The following is a 15,793-nucleotide window of genomic DNA, read 5'->3' as shown; positions in this document are numbered from 1 at the left end:
GTGCTAAAATATAGCGCATAGTGTGCAAGATGCACCTTCGTACACCATTGTAGGCCTTCAATCTTGTTCTCAGGATATAAAGGGGATTAACCTCAATATTTCCTAAGGAAAGTGTTTATGTTTTTTTAACGAAGGATAACCTAGTTAACAAATGAAGGCATTAATTGATTTATAACATAGAAAATTTATGCATGAATTCAATCTCTACTATTCACCCAAATGTGAATAGGATGTTGAATTCTAATTTGGATGAAATTCAAAAGGGGCACAACCAACAAGGGGTTGTGACAAAATTAAACCATAGGAATGATCTTTTGAACTATGGGCACCAAAATTTCATTAAGGTAGGAAAATATATTAGAAAGAAAAAATATGGGTGGCATGTAACTACTTTCCTAGAACATATTCATGAGATTGAATACCTATGGGAAATACAAGCATTGATCCATTAACTCATTTAACATTATATAAGACAAGAAATGATATAGGTAAACCAACATAGATTTCTTGAATTTATTATTGATTAGTGGCAATAACCTAGATTCTAATTTCACCATAAATCCAATAATTCATTAATCAAATGGTAGCTCCAATGCTGGGGGCTATAAAATTCATATATGAAACAACCATTATATTAGTTAAAAAATGCAAGAGTCGGGATTACAAAATCATTGTCCTAAGTTTCTTGTTTTCATCTACAAATCTTTTTATTCAAAAAATGCTTACAATAAGAATGCTAATGAAGGAGACGGGAAGTGGAAGGAAATGAAATCCATTTTCTATTGCAAAATTGTCATGAAATTGGCCATGACATCCACTTGAATAATGAGAAAGGGACCAATTAAGTAATCAAGCTCCATTATTGAAATTAGCCCAAAGAAACCACTTGAACTCTTGAAGGGAGAGCTTATTTGGAAATTAAGATGAAAGAAAAGTTTGATTAAAGAAGAACGCTGTAAATTTTTAAATATTCATAAAAAGTTTCAATAACTAGAAAAATTAGGAAAAATATATGCAATAACACTTGATTCAATGTAATTAATCATGCATTGTTCTTCTAAGTCATGGATTTTTTATTTACACTCCTTCACATATATCAAGGATCTACCACTCTTTATTTCCCAATAAGCTACATGTCTATTCACAAGTCATTGTCTCTTTCTTTTGTTTTTAAAAATAATTTATTTACATAAAAACAAATTCTACTTTCAAATAATTAATAATATTAACAACCATGATTTTTATTGTAACACAAATAAGAATTATTCATTTTAACATATTTTTTAAATTAAAAATTAAATATCTCATAAACACAATAAATAATTTAATTAAATATAATTTTCATATAAGACTTATTCCTTTTACACTTAATCTATATGTAAAAGATATATCAAGGACTTTTCTTCCCAATAATCCTTTTAATTATCATGAAATCATAAAATCCAATATAGAAGCATATTGAATACCCTTTGTTCATAATGTTTTAGAAAACCAATTATTTTTTTAATAATAAAATATTTTATAAAATTGACAAATTTATTGAGATTAATTAAATCTTTTTATATTATATATACATGTTTATCAAAAGTTTTGAAGTGTCATCACAGAAACAGTAACATAAAGCCTCTTATACAAGTTCTCAGAACCATGACAAAAACAAATAATAGTATAAAAAAACCAGACAAGAATCCAAACAAAAAGTGATAGAAGACCATCAGAATCGTGACTAAAAACTAATACTAAAAATTACGAATAAGAATCGTCCCGAGACTTTACTTTTGTTGACAAAATTAAACTTGGTTTAATTTAGCGGTATACATTTTTTTTATAGGATGATTGTGATTTTTGTTATTTAAATATATTTTTTAATTTGATTATGAAAATTGAATTTTTTTATTATTATTATAATTTAGTATTATAATAATCGAAAGGATTGGGAACCTTATTTCGAAGAGAAGAGGCAATTTTGGGATAAGGAGCTCTGATGGCGCGCGCACGTGAAGGTCTCGGCTAAGGGTTTCACTGGGATTGACTGCAGCACCGTCGCGGCTAGGGTTTCTACAGGTATTGCCCTCAGCATCACCGTCGCGGTCACTGCTCTGGGACACTCTAGCATCGACTCCACCATTGGATTCTCCACCCGTCGCTTTCGGTTACCGTTCAGGAGACAGTTATGGCCGACAATATGGAGCTAGAGGCGGTGGACTACTCGGAGGAACCTTCACCGGACAAGGTTATATTCGGTAACCCTAGTTTCGCTGCTAGCTCTCAGACCGCACCTTCTACATCAGCGGCTGCACCGGATCTGCCTCAGTACCCGCCCACCGTCTCGCTGCCCGGTCACTGCCCATCTCAGTCTATTGCAGGTACGAACCCTATCGACTCCCCGAATTTTGAGGTACCCCCGCTCTCGCCGGGCTCACTCCATTTTCTGGCTACACACACTCCCCCTTCGCCCTCATTTGATCCGCTCTCCTACCCACTCCTTTCGGCGCCATCACCCATCCCGCCGGTACCCTCTGCTGCAATACCATCATCTTCGGGAGCCCGCCCTTCCGGCTGCTTTGAAACACCTGCCGTTAAAGTCAAGCCCACAAAACCCTCTTCTCTGGAGGGTATTACAAATCCCCTGGTGGACCACCCGTCGGCACCTCGCACCAGCAAGAAAAAATCCAAGTGCATCAAGGCTACGTCTAAGGACATCACTATCAGGTTCGACGAATCCACGACTCTGAGCGACCTCATGGACATGGCTAACACTGTACTGGTAGGGCATGTCCGGGGTAGGGCATACTCGGCTAAACGGCTCACACAATGGGTGAAGGAAATATGGGGTGGTGTTCTATTCGACCTTCCTGTGGTCCATGTCCTCCCCAGAGGATGGTTTTCCCTTCATTTCTCTAAGGAAAGTCACACAAATCTGGTTCTGGCCAGATACTGGCATATTGAGATGGCCCCGGTCCTCCTCAAAAGATGGAGCCCCCTTTTTGATCCAGAACGCGAACAGATCGGAGCCGGACCGATATGGGTGCGCCTGCCTGGCCTCCCACTGCAGTTTTGGGCTGAAGAAGTCTTCATTAGGATCGGGAATGCTCTGGGTACCTACCTGGATTATGATCGCACATTTGTTGAATCAAGGAACCGAACCCTAGCGCGAATACTGGTTCATTTAGACACCCGTGATGGACTTGAAGAACAGATCACACTACAGTGGGGAAGATGTATCAGGGTGCATATTCTTGACTATGAAGAAGTCCCCTTCTGTTGTAGGCGATGTCACAAAGTTGGGCACCTCATCAAAGATTGTCCACTCATCAAGAAAGCAGAGGAATCTCCGAGGATTACACCGGCTCCATCCAGAACGACATCTCCTATTACTTCTCGACCTACCTCTTCGGGACTGCCCCCAGCGACAACCTCACCTGCGGTCGATCCTGGACTGCGGCAACCCTCTCCGCCAAGGACCAGGGCTCGCTCGGCAGCTGAAGCTGGTACGGTCTCGGGTACTCCTACACTCCCTATACTTTCTTCTTTTGATGTTATGAATGAATGTGGCTCCACCTTTCAGACCTCCATGGTTCATTGTGCATTAACATCCCCCCCCTCATTTGCACCACAGAACCTACAACTGCCCCTTCCTCCCCCCTGGCTAGTTCCCCCCAATCGCCCTCGGAACCCTCCCCTCCTCATACATATTTCCTCCGCTCCAGATCTCATGCCAAAGAGCCGCCCATCAGACCTTCGGGCCTGGGCATTGCGGTGCCAGAGGTTGGGACCTTGCCTACCAGGGGTAGAAAATCTCATCTTTCCAAGGCTATTAAGCAAGCAGGGGCAGAGGTTGTATCAGGTCGTCAATCCACCATTGACGGGGTCCTTAGAGCAGGACACACCCCGAGAGGTGTTCCCCCATGAAGTGCCTATCCTTCAATTACAGAGGATTGGCTAGTTCCTCCAAGAAACTAGCCATGAAGCAGCTCATAGAATCTGATCCTATTGATATTATCATGCTCCAAAAGACCCTCTGTTCTGCATATCAGATTACTCGAGCCATGCAAGCCATGACTCCTGGCTGGACCTACTCTGCCCTCGATGCTGTTGGCCGTTCTGGTGGACTGGCCATTGGAGTTAACCCACGCTCTATTAAAGTGGAATCGTCTTGGGGGGGATTAGGATATCTGGGGCTTGACATATTCTCTGCTGAACTAGGCATGAACCTCCGCATAGTCAATGTATATGCCCCCTGCAACCAGAGAGAATCGTACTGGCAGAAACTTCTACATCTTACCATTATGAGCGAAGACCGGGTTGTTATCGGAGGAGACCTTAATTTCTCTTTGGGTTTCAGGGAGTCATGGGGATCGGCGGCACAAATTGACTCCATTACTGACTTCATGACCAGTCTACTTGATCAATCAAACTTTGTGGATATCCCCATGCAGAAAATACTTCCCACTTGGAGGAACAGGCGGGTGGGGGACGCTGCACTAGCCCGTAGACTTGACAGATTCCTTATGAAGGATGCTCTTCTTCAGCGACTGCAACATTACAAACAATGGGTTGGCTCGGGAGGATGGTCGGATCACTCACCAATATACCTGGAGATTCAGGGTCCCTTCAAGAAGCCCAAAGCACCTTTCAAATTTAATCATACTTGGCTGAAGGACCCATCATATATCAAGATGATAACTGATTACTGGTCCTCTCACCCTATCAATGGATCAGAATCACTTGCTAAAGGATTCTGCAGAAATCTCTCGGATATTAAGCATCTATCTATTGTCTGGGCAAAGGAGAAACAGGCTCGAGACACCGCTCAACTAACCCATATAGAAGCTGAATTATGCTCTCTTACCGATGAAAGGGGGTTGGGTTTCATCACAGCAGCAGACAAATGCAGGCTGATTGAATTGGAGAATCAAAAAGCTAAGATTCTCAAAGAGAGAGAGGAATCCATAAGATTAAGGAGTAGGGCATTATGGATACAAGCTGGGGATGATAACACGAAGTTCTTCCATAGCTTCGCCAAGGGCAGGAAAGTATCAAATACTATCTGGAAGCTCCCCACACCAGAAGGAGAAATGGCAGACTCTTTCAACAAGCTCGCTCACCTGGGCATCTCCCACTTCAGGGACCTCTACAAGTGTCCCCGTGAAGTTAATCTACCTGATATCATCAATGTGGCAAATCACTTCCCGAGATTTGTTGAGGAAGAGGATGTGGAGGCTCTAAATGATCCGGTTACGACAGGGGAGCTTGAAGGAGTATTGAAGTGGTTCAAAAAAGATAAGAGCCCTGGCCCGGATGGATGGACCATTGAATTTTATTTAGCCTTCTATGATGTTCTGGGGCAGGACCTTCTGAGTGTGGTGGAGGAGAGCAGAACTACGGGATCCATCTACCATGCCATCAATTCTACCTTCATTGCTCTCATTCCTAAAACTGATGCCCCTGAATCCTTTGATGACTACAGGCCTATCTCTTTGTGCAATTGCCTCTACAAAATCATTTCTAAGACTATTGCCAATCGTCTCAGACCAATCCTCTCCAGGTCCATTGCCCCACAACAATTTGCTTTCCTTGAATCTAGACAGATTCATGAGGCCATAGGCCTGGCTCAAGAAGCTATACACTCTATATGGTCCAAGCACCTAAAAGGTATCCTCCTCAAAATTGATCTCTCAAAAGCATTTGACAGGGTCAGCTGGCTCTATATCAAAATGATCCTAATCCACCTGGGATTTCCTCACTCCTACATCTCATGGATCATGGCCTGTATCTCCTCCCCTACTTTCAGTATTCTCATAAATGGATCGACCTCACCCTTTTTTCATTCCGAAAGGGGCCTGAGGCAGGGTTGCCCCCTCTCTCCTCTGCTCTTCTTGCTGGTCATGGAAGGCCTAAGTCGTCTCATAGACTCTGCAAAGAGATCTGGAGATGTTCGGGGCCTTCGCATATCCGATTTATGTTTCCTCACACATCTGCTCTTCGTGGACGATGTACTTATCCTACTTGATGGCAGTGTTCGAGACTCTAGGTCATTTTCAAAGATCCTTCTACTTTTTTCTGCTGCTACGGGTATGCTTCCAAATCAGACAAAATCCTCTATCACTTGCTCCCACACTTCGGTACAGGAATCCCAGCTAGCTCTTCAGGGATTTCCCTATAATGTTCTCCCCCTGGATAGAGGACTCAAATATTTGGGATTCAAACTAAAACCTACCTGTCAAAGAATTGCTGATTGGGTGTGGTTGGTCGCTAAATTGGAAAAAAGACTCATTGGCTGGAGCTTCAGATACCTATCAAGGGCTGGCAGATTGGTACTCATTAAGTCCGTCTTAGAGGCTACCCCGGTCTTCTGGATGGCACTTGCGTGGATACAGAGGAATATTCTGGGCCGATTGAAACAACTGTGGAATCGATACCTCTGGAATGGAAATCATGACAAAAGAATATTTGCATGGATAAGCTGGAAGAAAATCACCTTGCCCAAAAAATGGGGTGGCTGGGGTCTCAAAGACCTACCCGACTTCGCTATGGCTCTTGTTGCTAAGATGGGTTGGTCGTTACTAACCAGTCAAAACCTATGGGCTCAAGTATCCTATCACAAATACATTTGGCCTCAGAGTATTTTGGATTGGGCTAGATTACCATCCTGGACAACGAAGGGATGTTCATCAATATGGAAGGCTCTGATTCACTCCCTTCCCCTCATCCGAGATAATCTAGTCTGGAGAATAAATGATGGAACGCTGGGCAGGATTGGCCTGGATCCATGGATTGATAGTGGGGGCAGACACATCCTCAACAGAGAACTCATTTCATTTCTACATGACCGTGACATCCGGAATTTTGCACATATTGCTGATCAACAGCGTACAGACATTTTCACACAAGCATGGAAATCGGCTCAACAACTTGACCTTCCTCCTCAGTGGCATCAGGAATGGCGTGATTATGTTCTTGCATTAAACGAATCCCATATTCGCATTAAACAAGGACCGGACGAACTTGTTTGGTGTAAGGCGGACAATGGTATCTACGCACCTAAGATTGGGTACAACGCTCTTATTATACACAGAAAACCTGAACCATCTCCGTCGTGGTGGCGTGACATTTGGAAGTTGAATGCCCCCCCACGCACCAGACTATTTTTCTGGTGTGTCCTCAAAGATATTATTCCCACGGGCGAACATCTTACTCACAGATCCATCTACGGACCATCCTGGTGTTCTTTCTGCAAAGCGGCATCTGAGACTTCGGTCCACCTTTTCCTACTTTGCCCAGCCATTCGCGCTCTATGGAATAACATCTCCTCTCATATTGGCTTTACTGGGAACTGGAGTGGGGATGACATTACTTGTGCGTGGTCAGCCTGGAATCGCTGCCACCCGGGCTCCAAGCTGCTTAACCTTCCCCTCGTGGCAACCTGGCATATTTGGTTAGCGCGGAATCGATATATATTCGAAGAACAGGCTGTGTGTTGGCCCCGAACAGAAGCAAACATCATTGCCGCGTATCAAGAACTACCTGACCCCCCTCCCTCTCGAACCAGGACGATTCAGCCACAGCCCATTATCGATAAATCGACTCCTTGGGCCTTTTTCGACGGGGCTGCAAATCAAACTGGCTGTGGGGGTGGATTTGTGCTGCATATAAATGAACACCATAGATTCTTTGTGAAAATGGGATTCGGCAGAGGATCAAATAATTATGCAGAGCTCTTGGCCATTCGAAATCTAATGCATTACTCTTTGACACATCAGTATACAAATCTTAATATTTTCGGGGACTCAAAGACTGTTGTTAATTGGATCAATAATGCCACTATATGTCATACACACACACTCAGCAATATATTATATGATGCACATACACTCAAGGCAGCATTTAATCATTTCTCCTGTCTTCACATATACAGAGAACATAACAGCGAGGCTGACAAATTATCCAAGGAGGCCGCGATACTTCCCAGAGGAGAATGGCTAATTGTGGAGCAGCAGGGGACTGAAGAATACAGATATTTCCACAGGCCGTACATAGATCAGAGAGAACAGCGGGACAACAGTCCCGGTAGCCGGCAGTAATATAGTTTTTTGTCTTTGTTGAAAACTGTACATAGATATGGATATCATACTTTTGCAAATAGATCCTGCGTGATCTCGAACAGGCTATACAGCCAGACTTATATATGACCTATCTCATATTTTTGTTTATACTCTGATAAATCACCCTGCGTGGTGGATTTTGTATGAACACTACAGCATATGCAAACTGCATCTACTATATGTAATTTTCTTAATATAATGGAAATTACGGATTTTTCCAGTGGAAAAAAAAAATAAAAATCGAAAGGATTATGATTTTTATTATTTAATTGTGTTTTTTATTATATAGTTAGATTTAATAATTAAAATTGTATATATTATATTGGAGTTGTTTATAATGCGATTTTTTTTGGAGTTTTTTGTGCTGGAACCCGGTGAAAATTTTGATGTGAAATCTTGTGCGTTATTTAAATTAATTTTTTGATTGTATATAGATTCAGCACCATGAAAAACTCCTAAGGAACTTCCGATTTCAATGAATTCTTGCCGGATTTTAGATAAATTAGACCGAAAAAATCCGCTGGGAAAACTTCCAAAAAATGACACTAAAGACAACTCCGATTATATTACTTAAATTTATATTCTAATAATTTTTTATCAAAGTTAATTAAAAAAATATTTATTAAAAATAAAGTTAATTATTATTACAATATTTATAAACTCAAAGTCACTAAGAAACATTATCTAAGCTCTTATTATCAAATTAAAATCAAAATCAAGAAAAAGAAGAAGATGAAGAGGACTTACTAAAAGCAAAGTTATTTATTTATATTTTATATGCATAAAGTTATTATACCGCCGTTGGCACGGTATAACATAACATATTTAGTTTTTTATTCATTTGTTATTAGTTTTGTTTTGATGAAAAAAATTTAAAATCTATCCAAAGTTTCACATTATGAAATTAAATTTATTATTTTAAAATAAAATTTATTTCTATTTATCTCAAATATGATTGGTTGAAATGTCTCCTCTCTTATTGTGTAATGATGACAAGAATTGACTTTTTTCTACTATATTATTAATTACTATGTACTATATCAATAATTACGATATACAATAAATATAAATAATTTGAAAAATAATATTATATATTAATTACTATGTACCGTAAACACAAATGGTTTGTAATTAAATTCAAAAATTCCATTTTCTCATAGGTGTAAAATATTGAATAGATCATTTTTATGGGTTTTATTTTTTAATTTACAAAAAATAATTAAAAAATCTAAATTTGAAAAATAACATGTGTACAATTTGTACAACTCTCATTATTTCAATCTATACTTTAATGACATGACATGTGTACTATAATATGAGCATTATGAGCATTATATAAACAAATTCACTATCATTCAATATTAAATAAATAATTATTAACTTGTTATCATCATCTTCAATGTCAATTATATATAACCTTTATCTACCAAAGAAATGTTTAATTATATTAAAAAAAATTAATAACAAAAGGGTTAAACAAATATTCATATAACTTATTTTACAAATTTATTATTGTTTCGAGTACATACAACATGATGATGATGATGATGGTTAACGTCCGCTGAGACCAAATAATGATCTATCGGAACATCATATAACACATCATATATCATATTATCCAAACTGTTTTTTTCATTGAACAATGCTTTAGTGTGTATATTTAATTTCACCAAAATTCCACTAATTTTTTTCTAAAAATCTAACCTTGAAAATGTTTGAATCTTTATTTCGAAGTTGGAAATAGATTCAACCCAAAATCTTAAAGTTGGCCTGGACCGCTATAATCTGAATTTCCAAAAAATTCTTTCAAATTCTCTCAAAATCATGTCAAAATTAATTATTTTCCTAACCAACTTGTGAACTCATCCATTATTATATTACCGCTATTATAGACCCACGATACATATCCACACTCAAACAGCATTAACACTACTAGCTAGCAGCATGAATATTGATGACCATTAAGTGTGCGATAACGCACATTCCACACATGTGGACTGCGTAATCTGACGTACCAAAAGCAGCATGAATATTGATTACCATTAAGTGTGCGATAACGCACATTCCACACATGTGGACTGGGTAATCTGACGTACCAAAATTTGATGGCAATTCTTATTTCATGGCCTATTGAATACTTAATGCTGTTTGACATGCAGGTCATTTAATTTTCGCTTTTTAAGTGAAAGCACGCCCATCGATAGGGATCTTAAGAGAGGGAGGGCGAAAGTTAAATGCCCTGCATGTCAAGCTGCATTAAGTATTCAATAGGCCATGAAATAGGAATTGCCAAACTTGATCGTCACGCCGTGGTTGGAATTTCGAAATAAATCTATGGTGTTTTTAATTGGGATAATTTTTATTTTTTTTTATTTTCCGTAGAGTTAGTGTTTGAATCGTTTTTTTGATATCTAAAATTTTAAAGTTTAACAATTATAACTTGGATTCACAAAAATTTTCACTGAATTTTATCTAAACATGACCAGAATTTCCATAGCCTACTAAAGCTAAACCTATTTTGATTAAATTTGATAATTTTAGATTTGCTATCAGATTTCATAGTTTCTTGATCACAATTGTAAGAGAAGAATTTTGGGGTATTTAGTTTTTAGATTTGCTATCAGTTTTCATAGTTTCTTGATCACAATTGTAACAAAAGAATATTGAGGTTTTCTATAATCAATTTTCCGAACTCTACATATAATAAATTTTCCAATTTTAAAATTGGATTGCTGAAATTATTATTAGGTTGAATTTTAAAATTGGATTGCTGGAAATTATTAGCTTGAATTTTAAAATTATAAATTTGGATTGCGGAAATTGAAATATTGTATTGCGGGATTTATTCGATGCATCCTTGCTAAGATTGGCCTTGATGGCAAATGCTGCAGATGGATTATGGCATGTGTGGTAGATGCAAAAAAATGCAGAGTTTTTGTTTACATACCATAAACATGACCAGCGAGGTCTCGGTATCGAATGTGTCGGACTCCTCCAGTTTCATGAAGGCGAGCAAGCATGTGATTTGCATAGAGGGATATAATGGCCGATACTACCAACCCCGCGGTGCCTCCTAACCATCCCAGGGGAACCATTACAACATATGAATATGCTAACACATAGGCACTGCCCATTGAAGTTACCAGAATGAAACCTACTTGGTACCATGGATCTGCAACAAGTTCAAAACGGTTCACTTCAGTGAAATTTAATATATTTACTGTTTATAGAAAGTGAATATATTTACCATCGCGATTCGCCGGTGGCATGATCTGTCTTGGATTCCTCAGGAGTGGGAGTTTCCATATAAAGAGAAAGCTGCTCCTCGCCCATTTTTGCTAATTTCTGCAACAACAGATATCAGCTGGTTTCTCCGTTGAAATCCGGGCAATCATCACAGGCCTTCTCCTCTCACTTCTCTCTGTTTCTCCCCTTCCCTCTCCGGCTATAAGTAGGTGCACGTGTTCTTAGATCGCCGGTCTCCACAACAAAGGAAAGTGGGGTCCCCACCTAAAACAAAGTTATTTACAACCCCTAATTGTGCCCTGGGTTATTTAATTTTCCAAAGGTGTTAGGGAGTTCAGTAAGGAAGAGAATAGATGCTAACTCAGTTAGCCCAAGAGTGTAAGTAGATGAAAGGAAGCTATCTCTGTAATGTTTCACTGAATTTCAATATAGTTCCCAGAATATAATATGTTTTGACTGACAGTTATTACCAAAGTTCTGGTCCACTGATACGAGGGAATCCTCATGCTTTCCTTCAGTTTGAAGGAGCCTGGTTTTTTATATGAGTAGCACATTATCTATTTGGATTCGCTCTTCAAGGCATTGGGCCAGGAGAGAATAGAATAACAGAGCCCATCAGATTTAAAGTAAATGTGCTTATATATATATTAAAATTTCTCCTAAGTGACATGTGTGGTCGATATTTAAAGTTGGCACTGAGAATTTGTTCTCACTCCTGGCCGACCTGCCGGCTTAGGGTTCTCAGCATTATTTCTGTAAAGTGAATAGCTTGGAATCAGTGATTAGCATAATGTTAATTTGTCCAAAATCAGGAAACAACTTTAAAGGCAATGGGGAATAACTTAGTTTCTTTGTCCAAAATCAGAAAACAACTTTAAAGGCAATGGGGAATAACTTAGTTTCATGTGTTTGATATTGAAAAAAAAAAACTCTGAATAACTTATCCAAATTTGGAAAGATGCACGTCTTTTAATGCTTATGTAATTGGAAATAACTTCCTAGGATAAGGTTGAGATTTACAAATGACAGAAAATATTGTTTACCTCCCAGGGCAATGCCAATTGGGTCGTGGTTAGCAAATTAGCAAAACAGTACTTGAAAAGAGTAATGGGAAACTGGCGTGTGTTGAAATTATTGCTTTTCACTGTATTTATGCTCCGCAGTGTTTTTTATTTACATATTTAAATTTAATGATATAAATTCTAATATGCAAAAATATTAAATATTTTATAATAATTATTTTATAATTAGATTTTAATAGTTCATCATAATTTTATAATTAATTTTTAGTTGTTTATCATAAGTATATTTGTATTGGGAATGTATTTTAAATTAATTTATATTTATTTTAATTTGGCGAGAAATTAAATTTTTTGTGATGCAATTATTTTAGAATGAAAAGAAATACTTTTTTAAACGTGAAAAAAAAATTGATCCATCTAGATATTTGCAGGCAGAATTAAGATAGATTTATGTTAATTTAGTTATTAATTATAATTATAATTAATATTTATTTTATTTTATTTTTATTTAATTTTACTAGTCAAAATGTTTATGGGACATGGCATGATATTACATCATCTATTCCATATTGGGCTGGAGAGTGCCTACGAAGCAATTATAATAATCTACAAATTCTAATTTATATTTAGGTAAAAATGTTACCAAATAGAATAAAAACTTGACATTCACTTGTACTATGCAAATGCACCACAAAGTGTTAGAATATGTATTTGCAATCTTTATAATATAAAAGTGCATTAGCCCCTAAGGTTAGTTCAATTTGTCTTGTTAAAGCACCTTTGCTATTCAAAGGTGGGGAGTTCAATTCTCTCCACACTCTTGGGGTCACGCTGAGCCCACATGAAGTGATGTGCTTAGTAGTGATCTCTCTTCGGTGAATATGTTTCTCGGTAGTGTACCATCCATATATATATATATATGAAGAATTATGCAAGCTTTTATCAATTGTATAATTTCAATTTTGGAGATATTTAATTGTTATGGACATAAAGAGGTTAATATCTCACTCACCTCTCCTTATAATAATCATAAAGGAGAGTATCACTCCATGGTTTATGTTGTCAGCTTGGTAGGGATCCCTTAGTGTACCATATATATATACTAAGAATTATGTAAGCTTTTATAAATTGTATAATTTCAATTTGAAATATTTAATTGTTAAGGACATGAAGAGGTTAATGTCTCACTCACCTCTCCTTATAATATCACTCCATGGTTTATTTTGTTAGCAATAGCTTAATCTAATCTCAGTGGAAAAAATTGACCCCATAACCTCCCAATAAAAAAGTGTTTTTAACAATAAAACTTTTACCAATTAAATTAACTCTAAAAATTAAATACATATAATATAATATATAAATTCTAATGAAAAACAAATTTTAATTTAAAAATTCTCATATTTAAACCAAAATTCACCTCTAAACCAAAATTCATATTGATAAATAATTATTCTAACTTATAAATTATTAATACATATATATCATTTGGGTTTAGTACAACTAGTTGTTAATTTATTTAAATCTATTTGTAAAAAAATTTAATTTAAAAAAAATCAAACTAAGATTCATCCCATTAATGGATTGTTCTAGCTTGTGAAATATTAATACACATATATTGTTTGGGGTTTAGTACAATTAAGTGTCATATATATTATTATGGTATATTATCAGGCATTTGGTTAATTTAATAACAATAAGTACATTATTTAAATCCCTATACACAAATTTACATCGGCCTATGGAATTTAGATAATTTTATAATTAACATGCGTGTGTCAATTAGAATTAATTTAAATGGTTGAGAAACTATTAGATTCCCTATCCTTTTTCAAATTTAACTTTGATAATTAATTAAAAAGCACATTGTTAATTATTACTTAAAAGTAATAATAACTTGATCAGAAACTGTCAATGTAATCTAAAGCGGGTATTCATATCTTATCCTAGTGGATTACAGAGACTTGTCGAATAAAATAAACCTAACACTTGTTTCCCACTGAGAACAAAATGCATCACTAACTCTGAGACAAGATGTCATTGGACTCGAAGCCTGTATGGATGATTTGAAGGCTTCTGTGTACAAACTCACTGTTTTAAGGACCAATCCTCCACTTTGGATCATCTCGCTCTTCCATGGAGATTTACCATATGTAGCCTAGACTATAATGGGTATAATGGCTATCAATGTGTTGTGGATCAATCCTTCACATTGGATAATCTTGCTCTTCCATTGAGAATTACTCACTTGACGTGACTATCAGTGTTTTATGGATCAATCCTCCACCATGGATCATCTTACTCTTCTATGGGGATAGGTATGAAACATAAGGTTTATTTTTTAATACATTAAAATGATATACACATTGTGATGGCATGGTTCATAATTAGTTAATAAAAAAGAGGAGTATAATTAAGTTATTAAGAGGAGTATAATTAAGTTATTAAGTTAAAGATAAAAAATACTCATCATATATATTTATTTAAAATTTATAAATATTTGTGATTTGATTTAAGGAGAGGAGTACAAGTCATAGATATCTATAGGTTTATTGGTAGCCTTATGTGACATGAGCTGCCAAGTTTTTCTGAATAATAATAATAATAATAATAATAATAATAATAATAATAATAATAATAATAATAATAATAAGAAGTTATTATTTTAAAAATAATTTAAAAATAAATAATTTAAATATTTATTGAAAATATGATTTTTTTAAATTAGAAATTTATATCATTACCTTTATTTATATTGGCTATTATCTTTGTAATAACTTTTTGAATATAATATTCTTTAATTTTAATTAAAAAAAAGGTTTTGAGAAGTAAATATCTCATATATTATGAAATTTGGAGTAATATCTAATACTTTATAAAAATACACATGTTATAAAATATATTTATTAAATAAACTCTCAGTGCACTCTTGTTTTCATTTTTTTTAAAGAGTTCAAAACTTAATTGCAATAATCCTTGATCCCATACACAACTTGTTGAGTTGGGCTAAAAAATAACTCAATAATAAAATTTTCAATGCCATTGATATCCCAAAATTGTGATTAGGTATCAAAGATGGAAGTCCAAATGTTGTTATCCTTTATCTCTTAGACCCTTTTGCCTTATTCTCCTCTGTCATGGCCTTCTCTAAAATTTCATTTAACTAAGAACATATGCATTGCTTAGTGTTTTTTACAATGACGAACTTCTCTTGAGATTTTCTTTCAAGCTCTCTAGCAATGTTCAACAACAATTTTTCCCGATCTTCCAACTTGTTGGGCTATAATGAAACACACTTTCGTTTTCTCTTCATTACTAATGTTTGTATATTTGTGGAATACTTGGTCATATGCATCTCTATGTTCTTTAATCAACTTCTCCATTGGAGCTATAATATCCTTAGGATTTTGAAGATTGCTCCAT

At 36.3% G+C, this 15,793-nt stretch overlaps 1 protein-coding gene across 1 annotated transcript in view; it reads right to left on the bottom strand.

Moving 5' to 3' along the window:
* LOC149151938 (putative proline transporter 2) overlaps window positions 1-11,813 on the bottom strand; it is a 97,349-nt gene extending 85,536 nt beyond the window's left edge. The window contains exons 1-2 of the mRNA XM_089440144.1: window positions 11,353-11,813; window positions 11,053-11,277 (exon numbers count right to left, since the gene is read on the bottom strand). Of these exons, the coding sequence (XP_089296270.1) occupies window positions 11,053-11,277; window positions 11,353-11,374 (247 nt within the window). The 5' untranslated portion in view covers window positions 11,375-11,813. The remainder of the gene's footprint in view (window positions 1-11,052; window positions 11,278-11,352) is intronic.
* Between the last annotated feature and the right edge of the window lie 3,980 nt (window positions 11,814-15,793).

This window comes from Pinus tabuliformis, chromosome 9 (genome assembly GCF_031772625.1).
Source record: "Pinus tabuliformis cultivar Carrire ecotype Pingquan chromosome 9, CPIR1, whole genome shotgun sequence".
Taxonomy (NCBI): Eukaryota; Viridiplantae; Streptophyta; class Pinopsida; order Pinales; family Pinaceae; genus Pinus; species Pinus tabuliformis.
The sequence above is the reverse complement of the archived record's forward strand: the minus strand, read 5'-3'. Positions and strand labels throughout refer to the sequence as shown.